This window comes from Chenopodium quinoa, unplaced genomic scaffold, assembly GCF_001683475.1.
Source record: "Chenopodium quinoa cultivar QQ74 unplaced genomic scaffold, ASM168347v1, whole genome shotgun sequence".
NCBI lineage: Eukaryota > Viridiplantae > Streptophyta > Magnoliopsida > Caryophyllales > Amaranthaceae > Chenopodium > Chenopodium quinoa.
In genome coordinates, this window is record NW_018744072.1 from 1,520,160 (window position 1) to 1,539,908 (window position 19,749).

The window sequence follows — 19,749 nt, forward strand, 5'->3', positions numbered from 1 at the left end:
TATACTTCATTATATTGTGCTGCAAATTGTTTTACAAAATAATATCCGTCTCCAGACCAATCAAATAAAAACTAGTCACCTAAAAATAGATTTACAGTATATCATACAACGTTATCTTCTGCTTTCACATATAGGATGTTGAACAGTAATATAACCAATCTAATGGCCTTTCAATGAAAGATGATGCGAAAAGACATAAGAGAAATTGTAAATGAGGTAATATCAAACTATCATAGAAAGGTATGAACCTGCTAGAAATTGATCAGACGTGTGTTGTCATTCATATTACAAAGAGGAGCATGCACAATTCATGAATTAATTACGTATATTTGTAACAGGACCTGTAAACCAATGCCTTGCTCGTAAAATCCATGAAGAAACTGTGAGGATCAACAAACCACCCACAGCCACGGGTGTATAATTGAGGTTCTCTGTATCAATGGGAAAGGCAACAGGCAAGGAGAACAAAACAGAAATGGTGATTACCCAGAGTACAGCAATCCATCCAACAAGTATCCCATATCGTCCCAAATTGAAAGGTCCAGGGATGAAAGAATTGCGAGCCAAGGTGACTCTGAAGAAGATAGGCAAGGCGTAAGCTATATACAGCCCAATAGTTGCTATTGATACCATCGCTTCAAATGCCACCAGGCTTCCAAGAGACTGCCAGAGGAGAAGACAAAACAAAAAGAAAAAGACCAAACAATTAATAAGTTAATGAATACTGGGGTGTACTGCAATAGTTAAAAGTCAAGTGCAATGGTTTCTTTTGCTATTAAAATTATTGTCTAATGCCAGAAGCAGATAAACAACAATGAGCATACCATAGAACAAGTTGAATCCTTAACATAAACACAATATACTTATCATATTTGCATGAATGTACAAGCCATGGCTAATCCTACATAAACTGATACATTTGGAAAAGGACTAGGAATCTAGGATGCAGCATAAGCACTTTACAAGTCATCCAACTAGTTAATAAGTTTATACTCCTGTAAAAGCATATTTAATTAAACTGTAGCCAAAAAAAGGAAAATTCAACTAAATCTTATATAATGATGCAATACTGCAAAAGGTGTAAGTGCTGACATGGATAACTTTCACTGTGGATATGAAGTATGAACAGCAAATTGAAAGCAGTGGCTTCAATAGGGTGAAGTGCAGTAGGAATCTTAAAGGCAATGTGCAAAAATATAGTGAAATGAGGAAGAGGAAAGCTGTGCCAGGTTGCTTTTTCTGAAGACGAAGACTTGAATGAGGCGGAATAGGGTTCATACAATTGGTGATGGATGTAGGTAAGCCCTAGTAGAGCCGTTTATCAACATGCTTTTGTGCATCACATTTTCTAGGAATGATTATCTAATAGCTCATAGATACTTCAGTGATCGGAAGGAGCTGGGTAGAGAGGGGGGGGGGGTGTGCTGCACTTAAAATCAACTTTAAGGCATATAACAGAATCAGTTGAAAATTCATGGAGATATTGAGTTTCCCTTTTGACCAAAATGCGGGTTGCAACAGGATGATCCCCAGATTCCCCTCTCTCTGTATACCAGGTAAAAGTGAAGGTGTAGGAATTTTCTCTTTTGATATGTATATTTGAACTAGCCTGTTTGGTTAAAGCTGCTTTGTTCAACCATTCCACTTTATGTAACCCTTCACCATCCCAGCCCTTCCCTTTTGGGAGTAAAAGAACTTCATTTTTAACCCTATAAATAGGGTGCATATTACCCTAACCCTCCCATCATATAGCTGTAATCAAACGCAGATTCTGTTTGAATAATATTGAGCGGCAGTAAAAAACATTGATATAACATGTGAGTCATCGCAACCACGACAGCATTAGCCTAAATTATTCTTCCTGTCAGTAATAAATTTATAATTCCAATCACCAGACCACCAGTTATATCAAACTCTCAATCTGTTTGAAGAATTTTGAGTGGCAGTAAAAAAAGCATTGATATAACATGTGATTCATCGCAACCAAGATAGCATTAACCTAAATTATTCTTCCTGCCAGTGATAAATATATACGATTCCAATTACTAGTCAACCAATCTGTTTAGTTTCATTTTCTACATAAAACTAATATGATTGTTACTTGTTTCTTCACAATCCCACAGGCAATTTGACAAGACTTTATTGCTGATTTGTCCAAAGTAATGATATTAAATGGAAGGAGATTATGATACTCAAGTAAAAGATGGCTGCATAGGGCCAAGTTAAACTTGAAGTCCAACAGTACCATAGAGAGATTTCAAGCTCCAATAATGGCTGCAGGTTACATTTGTGCTGAAACTAGACAATGAAAAGTTGAAAAGGTAACATTAATTTTACTACTGCAAATGCTATAATGGCATACCTAAGAGATAGGATATATAGGTGCTTATTCTGTAATCAGTATGATTGGGAGAATGCTTTTTTCGATCTGCAGAATTATCCTGATAAAAACTAATCCTAGGATGAGGCTATCAGAATTCGAAAAAATTCAAGTTGGAAGCTTTTTGTTTGGAAAGTTGTTAATAAAGGAATTCCTACTTTTGAAGATTTGAAAGGCTGGAATTCTGTCCTTATAGGTTCAGATGCAATCATCAATTTTGATATTGTCCATTAGCTAGTACAACAGTTTGGCAGCAGCTTAAGTGTGCAGAGTGACATGCCTAGCAAGCTCTTGGCTGAGGAATGAGTGACTGGCTTATTTATTTCCAGAAGAGAAGGATAGAGCAAGGAAGTTCATCAATATCCTTTAGAGTGTATGAATTCATTGAGATCATGTTCTTTTAAAAGGAAACAACCTTCTGGTGAATCTTTTAGACTTTTAAAATAAGCACTGAATTATTTGTTAATTTCATTTCTCACAGCCTCTTTTTGGACTGAAGTGGTATTGCAAGTGTACAATCATTGTGCCATTCAAGACAGTTCCTCCCTTAATGCATAGTGCACAAACAAAGTAACATTAAAATAGTTGAGATATTATCACAATGCACAAACTAAGTGACTTTTATATTATTAAGATATTACCTCAAGTCCATAACATGTCAATGCATAAGTAGGAGCACATAATACGCATATTTTCTAGTCAGAGAAAGTATTTCAGCATGATATTATTACTGTGCACTTTAACTGAAAAGATTCATGGACATTTTTCAGTGCATACCGTCAATGCCATGCAGAAGGAGATGAAAGTAGACATCCACACCGCATTGATAGGAACTTCTTGTTGGTTTACTTTATGCCATACTGATGAAAAAGGCATGGCACCATCTCTTGAGAATGCATAAGCCATTCTGGGTAGAAATATTAGATTTTATGAGATTTTGTACCTCTCCAGGTTAATTAAAACAGAAGAGAGAATTTTCATGATCAAGAAGAGTGTATACCTAGAATTGCTGGTAACTGAACTCATGCCACAGAAAAATATGGCCACAGCAACTATGCACAGGCAAATTATTCCTCCAATTCCATTTCCATATCTGCTTTTGAATGCTTGGTAAAATACTTGAGCTATGGCATAACCACCAGCATCGTTTTCGCTACTTAAAAGGTAAGGAATATCAGTGACTGCAAAGGTGATCCCGATGATGTAAGCCCAACCAAAGATTATTGATATACCAATGGCACTAATAATTCCTTTAGGTCCATTTGTATCTGCATCCTTAGTTTCCTCTGTCTGCCATTCAAGTTGAACTAAGTTAATGTAAGCAGAGATGATGTCTCTTTTCCATTTGGCATAAGGAGAAAATTGTTGGAAGTAGACAATACACATGATGCATGTTTATGTAATAAGTGTCCATATTGACTTCTACATCCTTTTCTAAAGTTGAAAGAAAAGGCCAGCATAGAACAAATTGTCTGGATTTCAAACTATTGTGATCTATACTGTAAGTAATCCATGTTATTGTACTTTCTTCTTGTTGCAACAAGCATAACAAAATAGAATTATCTGTCTTTGGATTATTAATTGGCAGTGAATATGGTAACTATAACAAAAGACAAAAGCAGGTTATATGATCATAAGACTATGATACTTGATTTCAGTTTCTTAGGGAAAATTATCTCTTATAATAAGGAAGGACATAATCCTTACCATATGTGCAGATGCATCATAACCTGTTAGCGTATATTGACTCATCAGGAGTCCAATAAGGAAGATATAAGGTCTACTGCTGATACCATTTCCATTATCAGTGTTGAAATGCGTAAAAACAAACTCAGCACTGGCTTTTTCCTTGGCAGCCAGGGGAATGGCAATCATAAGGACAACGACACCTAGAAGAACAACAATATTGATTATGTACATATTTGATGCTCCAATATAGGGGATTCTACATTCTAAAACATTTCGAAATAATCACTGACAATAAAGGAGAAGATTATTATACCTGCAACATTCCAGGCTGCTGCAAGCTGCCCCAAGAATGATAACAATGAAATAGGAAGGCTGTTCAAGATAGCATGCAAAAGTAAAATTCCGCCATGGAAACCAATTACAACATATTTTGATGCCTCATAACCACCGCCATTTTTCCCACCAGTGCTTAGTAGAATGATAACTTGAATCAGCTGTGCCAGAGAGAAATCCACACTAGCTGTGACAGCCCACTGCCAATGAAAGATGGTATAACCAAAGGTAAAGCCTTACTGCATAAACGTTGAATTTATAATAGCAAATGGAGTATTCTAGCTTAGCCATCTGAGATTCAGAGCATCATTCTTAGAATTACCTGACCAACAATGTTGAACCTGCAAGATATAAAGGTGACATTCATTCTTTATTTTGGAGTAATAAATATGAAAATATACATATGGAGTAATAAATTATATAAATTCGTTCGATTAAAACATTGACACAAAAAAAAAAAAAAAAAAAAAAAAAAAAAAAAAAAAAAAGCCCTAATGAGTTAACTACTACTTTCAAGGGAAACATATCCGAGTAATGAAACTGAAAGTTTAAGATAGGATCATGATAAACTTTGTAGAGTTAGGATACAAATACGGCATTGATCATACTATACTAAACTATGATTTCATTGCCTTCTAAAACTGCTTATCTAAGGCGAGTATGAAATAAGTCATGGACATTATAAAACAACTAATTCCTCTCAGACCATTGATTAGAAGGGATAACCAGGACATTATAAGTATACTGAAATTTATAATCAATGCATCCATTATTAAGATTAAAAGTGTAATTGTGGCGATTTTGTTAAACCGTACTTAGTCGTTCTTCCCTACAGACTACTACACAAGGGAGTTAAAATGATTCTTATGATCGTAGACACTGAGCATTAGAGTGATGTATATTGACATTTGAGAGTTACTGCACGTCTGCACTTGTAGGTATAATGTCCAGATGCCTTTGAGGAAAGGACTTCCTCAAAGAAATAAAGATTATGCTTAAGCTTTCTCTTTCATAACCATGCAAGTGGCAGAGACAAAGAGTTACACAACTAGTCTTTGCCAAATTTGGCAAGCATAGCTATTTGTAGAAAGTTGCTCAAGTTCTTCTATCATTCCCTATTTGAACATTGACCAAAAATAATTTTGCTAACTTTTATGCATATATAAACATATAGTACACAAAAAATTCCTCATTGAAGAAACGTGCTCTTATTGGTACTCCACATTATTTAAGGGGATATTCTCAACGGTGACCTCCAACAATTGCTACGCACCAACGGTAACCATCCTTTTTTTTGGACTATACAAAATAACCTTAGTTATCTTTTTTCTCCTAATGATGACATTAATGATGGTGTTTTAACATATAATTAAATCATGGTTAATCAAAATAGCGAAATGACAAATATGCCCCCTTTAAAAGTTTAAAAATATTAATCCCAACCCCCAATCCCCCATTGATTCCGGCCAACCCAGCCCCCTTCCCTTTCCACCTTTCCGGCCAGCCCCCTCCCCTACTCCGTCCAACCCAGCCCCCCTCCCTTTCCACCGTTCCGGCCAGCCCCCTCCCCTACTCCGTCCAACCCAGCCCCCTCCCTCTCCTCCTTAACCCCGCCGCGACCATCCCCTGCTACCATGGTAATTATAATTCAATCAATTACACTTAATTCAATCCCCTGCGACCATGGTGATATAATTCAATCCCCTGCGACCATCCCCTGCAACCATGGTGATATAATTCAATCTCCTGCGACCATCCCCTGCTACCATGGTGATATAATTCAATCGATTTTTTAATGCAAATTATTGAATCGTATTGCAACATTTTGAATCAAATTACACTTAATTTAATCGAATTACTTTATTTCATTATTAATCAAAATGATTCTAACCAAATTAATCTTACCTAGGTTGTATTCATTGATCGGCGGTTTTCGGGGTCGGGGGAATAGTGGGACTACGTTTCGGCAGGCGGGGAAGGGGAGAGGTTTTTAGGAGGGAGTGTTTCGGTCGGAATTAATGGAGGGTGAAGGGAAGAAGAAGAGGAAAAGGAAAGGAAAGGGAGGAAGGAGGAAGGATGAAGGAAAGAGAAAGGAAGGAGAGGAGGGGTTGCCGGATTATGGTGGTGGAGGGGCTGCTGGAAATTATGGAGGAGGAGCAAGGATGGAGGAAAGAGAAAGGAAGGTGGAAGGTTGGTGGTTAGGTTAATTTTTTTAATTTTTCTTTTTTTGTTTAAATATAAATCTAACCATAGTTAATATATTTAATGAAATAAGGTTATGAGTAAGATAAAAATTTTAATTAAGGTCATTTTGTATAGTTGAAAAAACGGAAGGTTACCGTTGGTACGTAGTAATTGTTGGGGGTCGCCGTTGAGAATATCCCTTATTTAAATCATTGACATTAGTATTTGACAATCTTTTTGGACAAAAAGAGTACCACAAAATCACATATAGACAATTAGGCATAACATAGCCAAAAAGGGTAATGTCTAAATGCAATCTCAAGTTTCTACCCGAAACTTAACCAATTAAGTTAATTGACATCTACAAGACCACCTCATCAGCTTTAATGACCGGATAAGAGCATGGGATGGACCATGATACAATTAATTCCAATGATTTCCATCAATTAATACTTGCCGAAATAAAATAACAACAATAAATACCAATATAACCTATAAAAATATGAGAATTTCTTTCAAAAGTTACTTTTGTTTATATTTACTCCCCTACCCACCCACCAACCATCTTTAAAAAAAAAAATACAATTACATCCGTTATGAACTCGACAACCCTACAAATAGACAACTATAAATAGCTTGCTCTAATAGTTTATTACGGAATAATACGAAGAATTACCAGCCGGTGAGCCAAGAAGCAAAGGGAGCCCAAGAAGGACCAGCAAGCTTAGCACTCCAATAATACAGCCCCCCAGAAGTAGGATAAGACGAACAAATCTCCGCCATCGATAAGCCCACAAACATCGTAAACAACCCCGCTATAAACCATCCATACACCATCACTGCCGGTCCTCCGAACTGCAACCCATTATTATACAACGTCGTAACTCCGGTTAATATCGATATTATTGAGAACGAGATTGCAAAATTCGACACCACCCTGCAAACATTTAATTACTTCAAATCAAATTAATTTGAACCCATCAAATAAAATGCAATATAATTTCATATAAAAAGTGCAATACTAATTGAAATTACGAGAGATCACGCTTGAGTTCTTGTTTGTAACCAAGCTCATTGAGTCGAGCATGGCCGGAATCAACTGGAACGACGTCGTTTGTTGTTCCTGCTACTACCATTATTGCTCTATAATTTTCTTTTATTTATTTTTTCCAAAATTTTGGGAAAAGATAGCTTATGAGTGGAGAAGTGGGCGGCGTTGACAAAATGAAATGGGTAATTTTATTTATTTTTTATTTATTTTTTTGTCACTCTAATCTTGCTACTTTGCAAGATGCAAGAAGGTGAGCAACAGAAAGAAGAGAAGAGGAGAGAGAAAAAAAAAAAAAAAAAAAGGGAAGAAATGAGTAGAGAGTCAGAGATGGAGGATGGTGGAGTAGACAACGCAACTGAAACGAGAATGTGTTGGTGATTTCGTTTTTTGTTGACAAATTTGCCTACCTCTTTTGTTGACGAATTTTGCCCACCAGTTAAAAAAATAAATTAACAAACTTTTATACAATTGAAAAATTGAAATGATTGGATCGGATGTACTCTTTCCGTTTTATTTAATGTGCCCATTACAATTTCCATATCTTTTTCATAAATTATTTCCTCCGTTTTATATTAGTATGACTCAAGTTTAAAAATTATCCCGACCAATCCGATCTCACTGAACTCGATTCGTACATCCGAATTGACATCCGTAATTTGAATGGTATATGTGTCAACTATCAAGCTACCAATACATTTACTTTAATCATTATTGTTTGCAATAATATACTGAATATTGACAAAAGGTATAACAAGTTGATATAATGATGAAATTCATTAAGACTTTCAAAAACATACAGAGTATTATATCATTACATGACAACATTTGTTTTTTTTACTGGTATTTTTTCCATTTCATAAATATTACAACCGTTATCATTTTAGGAAGTTTCACAAATATTTCCTAGTTGCATATGTTTTCTTTCTTTATCCTCATCACATAGGTCCTTATCTTTATTTCTCTATTTATCTCTCTCCTCTTCTTAAAACTTGTGTCTGAATTAGTTAATAAATAGTACAAATAGTCAAATAATTGCAATTAGTAACTGAATTAGACAATTACTAATGTGCATCGTTTTATATTTGACAAAGATAAGTTTTTTTTTTCACTTCTCAGGCCCTGTTCTTTAAAGTTGCCCTGTTTTTTAGAGCTGCTCTGCACTGCTGAGCCCTACTCTGCTCTGCTGAAATCTGCTCTACTCTACTCTGCTCTGGATTAAAAATAATAATTAATAATATATTTAAAATAAATATTTAATAATATCAAAATAATAATAATAATAATTATTATTATTATTTATAATTAATATTTAATAATAATAATAACTAATATAAAATAATAATAATAAAAATAAAATATAAAATAATAATAAAAATAATAATAATAATTAATATAAAATAATAATAATAATAATAATAATAATAATAATAATTAATATAAAATAATAATAATAATAATAATAATTAAAATAAATAATAATAATAACAATAATAAAATAATAATAATAATAATAATGCTGAAATCTGCTTTGCTTTGCTGACCCCTACTCTGCTCGATCTGCCTAGAAACTCAAAAGAACAGGGCCTCAGTATTAACAGATAAGGTTTGAATGTTTGATCTCACACTTTGTTTTAATTAACTAAAAAATATATATATTCCACAATATTCCATCACAACTACTTTTTTATTAAATTATAATTTATAATTACATAAAGGGACACAAAAGATTGGGATAAAGAAAGTACATTTTTCGTACTTTGTATATAAAATATGACAACTACGTGTATATAGTTGTAATTTTTGAGTATATAATCGCATAGTCTTAATTAGTTTAAGATTCCAATTAAAGAGCTCAACTAATCCGAGTTCATAAATGAAATAAAACTTATCAAAGGTGTAGACTCAAGTACTCAACCTAGCTAATACGGAATTACGGAGTATAATAATTGATGTGGATATATATTTGTTCAAATTACTAGCCTAGCACAAACCTCCCTAAGCTCAATCACGACTCAACTCATCATACTCCCTCAGTTAGAAGATTCAAAATCCCATCTCAATTACAATTCTAAAACCAATCAAGCAATAATTTAAGTTTGAATTGCATGCCATAAAATTTAAAAAAATCATAACAAAATATATCGTGATATTCTTTCTTCTCTCTCGTACTTAATACCATTGATTTTTAGTTTCCTTTTTATAGATGAGCTCTCTTGATGTCGACTTTCATTGACAAGATAAAGTAGATAAACCTACACTCTACTACATTGATGATTAGGGCTGGCAATGGGTCGGATCTGGACCGGATCCGATGGATTCAGATCCAGATTCGTTTTTGTACCTAGTATTCAGATCCGATCCGGATCCGTTGGGTATGAAAATGGGAGATCTATATTCATATCTGTTGGATCCTACGGAACCGAGTCCAAAACGGATCCTAAATGGATTTTGCCCATTTCATCTATTTTAAATAACAAACTAAGTGCTTTTTAAAAAAAAAAATATAACAAACTAAGTTAAATAGCAACAAACCGCAAATTATTGTAAATAATTATACTAAGATTAAGTTATTAAGTTACATATTAAAATGACAAGCTAAAAAAAAAAACAAACAAACAAACACAAAAACAAAAACAAATCATGCAAACTGTGAGTCAGTAAGATAAAAAAACATTAAGGGAAATAGTATGAACAATGATGTAACATATTGTGGAAAAAAGCTTAAGTTTTAAAATAAATTTTTTTTTTTAAAAAAAAAGAACCGAGTAAACGGATCTGGATACAAGTATTTTAGTTAGACCCGTATCCAAATCCGTTTTATAGCTCAAGATCCGGATCCGTTGATGCCAAAATTTTAAGATCCATATTCGTGAAAAACGAATATGGATTCACGGATCCAGATCGGGTACGGATCCATTGCCATTCCTATAGATGATTGAAGGAGACTTTCTCTAATCTATGACTTCTTTGAATGTGAAATGTTATGCATGGGTAGTTGTGTACCATACTAATTTTATTTTATTTTTAAAAAGTGGGTACCATACTAATTAAGTATAGGTAATTAAAATCTTTTTATGTACTATGTATTAATTGTATTGTGCTTATACTATTATAAGTCATTGACTAGAGAAAATCTTCTTAAATATTCTATAGTGCATTATATTGTTCATGTGTACAAAGGAAAAGTGAGTAGTTGAAATGAATTAAAAAATTCAAAGACAAAATTAATGGAGATACTATATCCCTAAGAATATATGAAAAAAATACAAGAGAGTTGCAGACTAATGTTGTACGAAGTATCTTATAGCTATTCCACTCTGACTCATTAATATATCGACCCTTTTGTTAATATATAGTAAAAAAAAAATAAAAAAGTATCTTTTTTCTAGATAAATTAGGACATAAATATAAGAAATATAAAGTTAGTTGTTATAAATCATAGTCTAGAGGAAATTTTCTATAATCTTGTATGGTACTCTATGATGCACGGACACGCCTGCCAAGTGGCGTGTCCGAGTCGACACGCGTGTCGGACACGGACACGCGTGGGACAAGGGGGGATACGTCTTGGACACGCGAAAATCCGTGTCCGTTTTTTTTTGAATTTCTTCTGTACGGACACGGGCCGTGTCTCACCCAGACACGGTCCGTTTTGTGATGGACACGCAATTACGGCTTTACAAGCCCAACTTCCTCCATTCTCTCTGACTCTCTCACATTCTCAATTCCTCCATTCACAATTCACAAACCTACTGCCTTACTCAAGCTCCCTGAGTCCCAGACCGTCAGCCACTCACCGTCGCGCCGATAACCGTCGTCGCTTCACCTGCTGCTGCTGGTCCAGACCGTCACTCAGTTCACCGTCGCTTCGTCGCCTACAGCCTACTCTCACAGAGACACAGACTTCACTCGCCGCTCGTTGTTCGTCCTCAGCCACCACCCCAGTGTCGCCAGCCACCAGTCCACCAGACCACCACCAGGTAACTCGCTCAACCTAGGTTTCAGGCCGTGGCTTGACTGGCTTCTGTACTTTGTTTTTTTTTAAATTCAATTAATTCAGTCGCTAACTCGCTCAACCTAGGTTTCAGGCTGTCGTTGTTCGTCCTCAGCCACCAGTCCACCACCCAGTACCGTCCGTCGCCACTCGCCAGCCACCAGTCCACCACCAGGTAAGGGTTATGTGACTTCTGTCTTCTGTACTTTGTTTTCTGAAATTCAATTGCTGAATGCTGATGTTAATTGTGAGGTGGAGCCGTGGAGGCAGTATCACTGTAATTCGCAATTGTTAATTGTTAAATGTGATGTTAATTGTTAATTGTGATGTTAATTGTGAGATGGGTTCAGCTGTCAAATTGTATTGTGCCCTGGTTGCTGAAATTGTATTGTATTGTTGACTCGCTGACTTGCTGGTTGCTGAAATTATATTGCTGACTTGCTGGTTGCTGAAATTGTATTGCTGACTTGCTGGTTGCTGAAATTGTACTGTTGTGTTGTTCACTTTGCTGTGTTGTCTTGCTGAAATGTGCTGTTGTGTTGCTGAAATTGTCAGGAATGTCTTCTAGTTCCTCTGCTTCATGCAATGTCAGTGGTAGTAGTAATTCATCTGAGTCAATGAAAGACCTCTACCCTTTGTGGAAGTTTGTTGTTAAGGGTGATAAAATATCGGGTGGTGGAGGAAATTATAATTGGAAATGTAACTTTTGCGGCGAAGTTAAAAATGGTTCATACACTAGAGTGAAAGCTCATTTGCTAGGTGAACAAGGGAAAGGGATTCAAACTTGTAATAAAGTGAAAATTGATGACCTTGCTAAACTAAGATCGCTTCATCGTGAATCCGAGGATTATAAAAAATTGGTGGGCAACTTATGGTTCCCAAGTGCCTATGCTTCAAGGTTTGGCTTATAAGCTATTAGGTTAACCTTCTTCCTCTTCTTGTAGTGAAAGGAATTGGAGCACCTATAAGTTTATTCATTCTTGCACTAGAAATAAGCTTACTCCTAAACGTGCTCAAGACTTGGTATACATTCATAACAACCTTCGATTACTTTCTAGGAGAAGTGAAGAATACACTAAGGGGAGATCTAAGTTGTGGGATGTGGGTGGAGATGAGCATGACAACCTAGGAGAGGTTGGTATTCTAGAGATGGCCGAGCTCTCACTTGATGAACCCGAGATGGAGAATATGATTTTTGATGATGTACTTGGTGATGGTGAAGAATGAAACTATTAGTACTTTTGTTTATTTTATTTATGATTTGTAAAACTATTATTAAGACATGTATTTGGTTTGATGGTTTCTTGATATGTATGAGACTACGTTCGTACACTTTGTTTATTTACTTGTTTTAACAAAATTGTGTGTTTTGAGGCTAATTATTTAGTGTTTTATTGAATAGGTTGTCAAATTCTCGTTTTTTTGATATATTATATGCCTTGTTATATGCCGTACCCGTGTCCCCTATTTCAGGATTGCCGTTTTCCCGTGTCCGTGTCAGTATCCGTGCAACATAGATGGTACTTCCTTCATTTTATATTAGATGACACATTTTAACCTTGTACACTACCCACGTAATTACTTTGACTTTTTTTCACAATTTATACTTAATTTAAAAAAACACAATTATGTGAGATCTTGATAGCTAAATAATTTTATTACTTTTTTCTTATATATAATTAACTTAATAATTGAATTCTATGCATTGAAAAACGTAAATATATAAAGAAAATATGTCAACTAAATTAAAAGGCTGTAACGTGGAGATTTTTTGTTGTTACTTACTCAACAAAATGAGGATCCTTAATATGATAAGTGTCGAATGCAAGAAAAAACAAATATGAATGTAAAATTAACAAAAAAAACACACACACATAAATTTATGTTATTCACCAACAACGTGTTGACTACGTCCATAGGTAGGCGAGAGTAATAGTTTTATTAATCTTGGAAAACAAATTACAAATTAAGAACATATTTGAGACCAATCACAAAATACAGAATGATTCTCTCTCGAATTTCTAACGTTATCTCTCTCATAACTTACAGATGAGAAATACACAAAACACTTTCAGATTTCTTATATAATACTCAATGATGACCATTGCCGCTAGAAAATAACCTATGGGTATTTATTATAACTCATAGACTAGGAAAGAATCAAAGGAATTTCTTAAATAAGTCCCCACGCGCAAAATGGAGTAATTCGGCCGAAAAACTCCCCACGTACGGACGTGTCTGCTGCTGGCACGGACATGCCTCTCCAAGCCAAGTACCTCTGAAGTTCGTTGAGGCACAGACGTGCCTTGCCAATCTTCAGCTCTTCTTCGTCAAGGCATGAACTTGTCTTGCTCTACTTCTTTCCTAATTCCTCCGACTCAAGGCTATGATTCAAGGCACATTCCTTACAAAAAGAATTAATATAAGATAATTACGATATAACAAAAGATGTCCAATACATATATGAACAAACAAGTATACACTTAGTTTGTTGTAAATCCAAAAATAAGATTTAACTTTCTGTGAATTTGGAAACAACTTTTGATTAGGGGATTTTTCCCCGCCACGTGGACCAATCATGCGTCGCCATGTGGCCTCCACGTGGACCAATCCGAGTCCGCCACGTGTCACCTCGTGAGAGGTCCAAAGTGGACCTATCAGGCCACGACACGTGGCAGACATAAAGGTCTGTCAGGAAAAGCAATCTACAGCGGCCCAATTTCCTAAGCAAGTCCAATCAGTCCTAGGTTTCCCAGAAACTTAGTATTGGGCACAGTCTTTTAGACTATAAAAAAGGTGTTTCCCCCAAGGAAATACCTATTCAGAAATATCCAAACACATTCAGAGAGCTTCATATCAACCCTGATTGACTCTCACACCTACTCTTACTCTCAAAGCAGAGAACTAGTCAGACACCTGACACCCCAAAACTGAGCAATTCACATTGCATATCCTCTCTTGGATCCCAAGAGAGACTTTACTTTCCGCACTTAAACTCCTCATACACGTTCTAACTTGATCGTCGGAGGCGGAGCTCCCACCAACAGGAGTCTCCGTTATTTTGTAGGTACAGGCGTTCAGAAGTCAGTCTTGGATTTGTAACTCTCCCGCAGGACATCAAAAAACCCCGAAATATTTGGCGCCGTCTGTGGGGAGAGTACATCTAACATGGCTTCACAAGAACCTGTACCGAGTCTAAGTGAGAAGCGGCCCATGGCCGACGTCCAGGTCACCTCAGACCAGGACACAGATGACGACTATGAAGTCATCACTCGCACGGCACCTGACGAGTCCCTAAGGACTCAGCGCGTCCGCCCCACCGAAAGGAGGGAACGGACCGTCAGCCAGGCAGGGCCTAGTGAAATAGTCGGTCCGCCGACTGTTCCCCAGGAGGCCGAGGGATCATCTCCTATTACTAGGAACGAGCTCATGAATCTCATGACAAGTTTCAAAGGGGAGATTAAGGATCTCATTGCGGGACAAACGGTTGTTCCTACCAAGGAACAATCAGCTAAAAAGCCTTCTCATTCTGGGAGGAATAAATCGGTCAAGGACTGAGAGGCTACTCCTTACCCCAAGCTAAGGGAGGGGCAGCAGCCTTTGATAAATCTGGCCAGGCTCCAATTCCCTGAGCTAGAAAAGAGGAAAGCCATCCGACATATTCAGCCGGATGGTTCCAAGAAAACATATTCCGATGCTCGGATGATAATCCAGCAAAAGAAGAATATGCAACTATCAGAGTCGGCCTCTACGTCGAACTTTAATGATAGTTTTCAAAACACCACTATGAGGTATTCTAATCTACCCTAAGGGGGTCAGACAGGCGGCATGTCCGCCCAGTCTACTCCTCAAATGTTCCAGGCGACCCTGTATGTGCCCCAGCAGCCATACGGGCCGTATGGACAATTTTACGTGCAGCCTACCCTTTTTAGGGGACAGGCGGCACCAAAAGTCCAGCCTTTAGACTAGCAGCTTCGGCTGCAGAAACTCGGGGAACAGCCGTCGGCTTTCTCCAAAGAAATAACAGAGGCCGCACAGCCGGCCAAGGTAAAAAATGTATTGGTAGGCACCTATGACGGTACCACCAATCCTGAGGACCACCTAATGGCTTACACCAACCTTATGTATCTTCAAGGGTTGGATGACGCCACATCGTCCAAGTGCTTCCCGGCCACATTAAAGGGCGTCGCCCAACAATGGTTTGGCAACTTGCCAGCCGGGTGCATTAATAATTTTAGGACGCTTGCATATTTGTTCGCGTCCAACTTCTCAATGAACATCCCTGCTAAAAAAAGAGCCTTGATCTGGGCACCATACAGCAGGGAGAGAAGGAAGGGTTGCGCTCGTATATCAGGCGCTTCAATCTGATGAGAATTCAGATTCAAGGGTTGTCTGATGAGGTAGCCTACACAGACTTTTTTAAGGGTCTGAAGGACGAATCGGCCTTCAAGTTCGATCTCGTCAAAAAGAGGGTTGCTACCCTCTAAGAGGCATTGATGGAGGCGGACGCCTATATACAGGCGACCGAGCTCTGCAATGTCGGAAAACAGTCGGACTCAAAGAGGTCCGACAAGAAAGAAAGTCGGCCTCAACAGCCGGCTAAAACAGAAGAAAAGAAAAGAAAACAAGTCTGGGTGGCTGAAACATCTGAACAGCCATCCCAGAAGAAAAAGAAAGAAGGGAAGACGTACTCCCCAAAGTACGAATTTAACAAAGGCTGCTACTCCATCCTCATGGAGATAAAGGACCGGGTCTCCATCGAGAAGCCGGCTTCTATGAAAGGTTCCGCCAAAAATCGAAACAAAAATAAATATTGCCACTTTCATGAGGATATTGGTCATGATACCAATGAATGCTATAGTCTTAAGCGTTTGTTGGATCGCTTGGCTGATAAGGGAGTGTTAAAGTCTTATGTTCTGAGGTCCAAAATTACCCTACATACAAACGCTGGTCAGCCCCCCAAGAAGAAGTCCAGCTCTGCTAATAGTTCGGATACGGATGAAACCCCGATCTATACAATAGCAGGCGGCTTTGTAGGAGGTGGCCCGACCATTCGGGGTAACAAGGACTACATCCGGGGCCTCGATATTAATTCAGTAGACAAAGGACAGGCGTCCAAGGACCCCTTCCCCGAAGTCATAATTACTGAAGAGGACCGAGGACAGGTCAAAAGACCGCATGATGACCCCGTGGTCATCGAATGCAAAGTGGCCAACCAAAGAGTCGGCCGCATTCTTATTGATACTGGGAGTTCTTCTGATCTCATCAGTCTCAAGTGCTTGACCAAGCTCAGGTACAAATGTGAAAGTATGCACCAGGTCTCTCATCCCTTAGTGGGATTTGGGGGTGGTGTAGTACATCCGGTAGGTCGGATAGACCTACCCATCCGCCTGGGCAAGAAGGGAAAGGGACGCCACATGGTGATCCGGTTCTTAGTTGTTGAAGAATTGACGGCCTATAACATGATTCTGGGGCGCCCTACCCTTAATCAATCTAAAGCTGTTATCATTCCATCTCTTATGCTTCTCAAGTTTGAGAGAGATGATGGAGCAGTCAGCTCCCTACGGGGAGACCAAAAAATGGCCAGGGAGTGCTATCTCTCTGATGTCAAGACCACTGCGGTCGCAGCCGGCCCTAGTGAAAAAGCTGCACCTGCTGCAGCGGCAGCCGGCAAAAAGAGAAAGGTCAGCCAACTGGTGGTCGAGAAAAAAGACAAATAGCAATCACTGCCCGGTCAGAGGCCGGATGAACTTCGTCCCCAGCCGGCTGGTGAACACATGGACATTGTCCTAGATGATTCTCGTCCTGACCGAACTTTCAAGGTCGGGACGGCTTCTTTTGCCAAACTTGGTGCAAGCTTGCACTAACTCTTAAAGGACTTCAAAGACATTTTTGCCTTTGAAGTGGACGAGATGCCAGGCATTAGCCCGGATCTTGCCGTACATAAACTCGCTGTGGATCCTAAAAAGAAGACGGTAAGGAAAACTAAAAGGAACCATGGCGAGGAAACAAACCAGGCGACCGCCGCCGAGGTTAACTACAAGAAATAGGCCAATTTCCGACGGAATCGTTCTGACGGAATTTTGGTCTATCTGAAATTTCCGTCGGAAAAGGTAAATTCCGACGGAAAATCCCTCGGAAATATTCCGACGGATTGTTTTCCCTCAGAATTCACAGCTTCCGACGGAAATTCTGACGGAATATTCCGTCGGATCTGTGAATTCCGAGGGAAAAAAATCCGTCGGAAAAAATAAAAGAAAAAAAATAAAAAAATTGGAATATTAGGGGTTTCCGACGGAATATTCCGTCGGAAAATAATTTATATATTAGAAAATAAACCCAACCCTACTGATTCTCTCTCCTCCTCATCCTCCTCACTTTCTTCTCATTTCACCTTTTCTTTCTCCTCCTTACGCCCCCTTCTCCTTTTCTTCCTCTCTCCTCCTTCTCTTTCCCTGCTTTCTTCTTCTTCTTTCCTCTCAACTCCGTCTGCCTCTTTCTTCTCTCCTCTTTTTTCCCCTCTTTCATCACCAACAATAACAACTACCAAGATCCATTTTTTCGAGCAACGCCAACACCGAGCAACGCCATCACCAACAACAACTACCAACCACCGAGCAACGCCGGGCCATATCCCCTCATTTTTTAGCAACACCGAATAAGCCAAATCCCCTCATTTTCGAACAACACCGAACAACACCAAGATCCGTTTTTTTTTAATTAATTTGTATTGAATACGAGTTTTTTATTCTGATTTGTATTCTAATTTGTATTTTGTTTCAATTTGTATAGATCTGTTTTTATTTCAATATTTTTTGTTCTTTTTGGTTGATTTTGTTCCGAATTCGCCCAATTTCTGTTTTTTTTATATTGGTTGAATGGTGGTGGTGGGTGGTGTGGGAAAAGGGGTTGGACGTGGTGGTGGGTTAGGGGGTGGCGGTGGGGTGGTGACCAGGGGTGTGGGGGTTGTGGTTTGGGTGGTGGGCTGTTACGGTTGGGGGTGGGGATGGGGGTGGGTTTTTTCGTTTTTTTTCGGTGGTGGGGGTGGGTGAGGGTGGTTGTGGGTGGTACGTTAGGTGGGTTTGGGTGGTATGTTGGGTGGGTTAGGGGGGGTGGGTTAGTGGTGGGTCTGGTTAGGGGGTGGTTGGGTGGGTGGGGTAGGTCTGGTCGGGGGTGGTTGGGTGGTGGGGTGGTGGGGTGGGTCTGGTTAGGGGCTTGGGTGGGTGGGGGGGAGGTTTGAACAGGGTGGATGGTGGTGGGTGGGGCAGCTTTTTTTTTTTTTTTTTAATAACATTTTCGACGAAAAATTCCGTCGGAAGAGGCAGATTCCGACGGAATTTTCCATCGAACAATTCCTGTCCCGACGGAAAATTCCGTCGGAGGTTAACTTTTCCGACGAATTATTCCGAGGAAAAATCCGTCGGAAATTTGCGACGGACTGAAGTTGAAATTCAAATCTTCCTACGACGGAAATAATTCCATCGGAAATTCCGTCGGAAAGGGGCTTTCCGACGGAATTTCCCTCGGAAAACCCCAGTTTTCCGACGAAGGGTTTTCCGACGAACCCTTTCCGACGGATTTGGCGCTGCTTCCGACGAAATAATCAGCTGTTTTCTTGTAGTGGTTAAAAAGCTTTTGGAAGCTAAGTTCATTCGGCAATGCTACTTCCCTGACTAGGTTGCCAACGTTGTTCTAGTAAAGAAGCCGAATGGAACTTGGCGCATGTGTGTGGACTACAAGACTTGAACAAGGCATGTCAAAAAGATAGCTATCCTCTCCCAAAAATTGATAGCTTGGTCGACTCTACAGCCGGCCATGCCTTGATGAGTTTTATGGACGCCTACTTAGGCTTCCACCAAATACCCCTACGGAAGAAGGATCAAGAAAAGACAGTTTTTGTCACTGATCAGGGGCTATTTTGTTATACGGTGATACCGTTTGGTCTGAAGAATGCGCCTGCTACCTTCTAGAGGATGATTAATTCTGTCTTCTTCAATCAAATTGGAAGGAATGTGGAAGCGTATATCGACAATATGATAGTTAAATCCAAACTTCAGACGGACCACCTAACAGACCTCCGAGAAACATTCACCACACTCAGGCGGCACCATGTCATGC

General features: G+C 38.6%; 1 protein-coding gene and 1 long non-coding RNA gene across 2 annotated transcripts; one reads left to right on the plus strand and one right to left on the minus strand.

The window, feature by feature from the left end:
* Positions 1–65: 65 nt before the first annotated feature.
* Positions 66–8,194, minus strand: LOC110691220 (amino-acid permease BAT1-like). Its single transcript, XM_021868130.1, has 8 exons — positions 7,622–8,194; positions 7,263–7,523; positions 4,725–4,743; positions 4,383–4,602; positions 4,088–4,269; positions 3,381–3,670; positions 3,158–3,287; positions 66–663 (listed from the first exon to the last, which is right to left on the minus strand). The coding sequence occupies exons 1-8, from the start codon at positions 7,720–7,722 to the stop codon at positions 316–318; spliced, it is 1,551 nt and encodes a 516-aa protein (XP_021723822.1). The 5' UTR covers positions 7,723–8,194; the 3' UTR covers positions 66–315.
* A 3,004-nt stretch (positions 8,195–11,198) lies between these two features.
* LOC110691316 lies at positions 11,199–11,989 on the plus strand. The gene is made up of 2 exons (XR_002505282.1): positions 11,199–11,617; positions 11,719–11,989. It is a non-coding gene; the product is annotated as an uncharacterized LOC110691316 (long non-coding RNA).
* Positions 11,990–19,749: the final 7,760 nt, after the last annotated feature.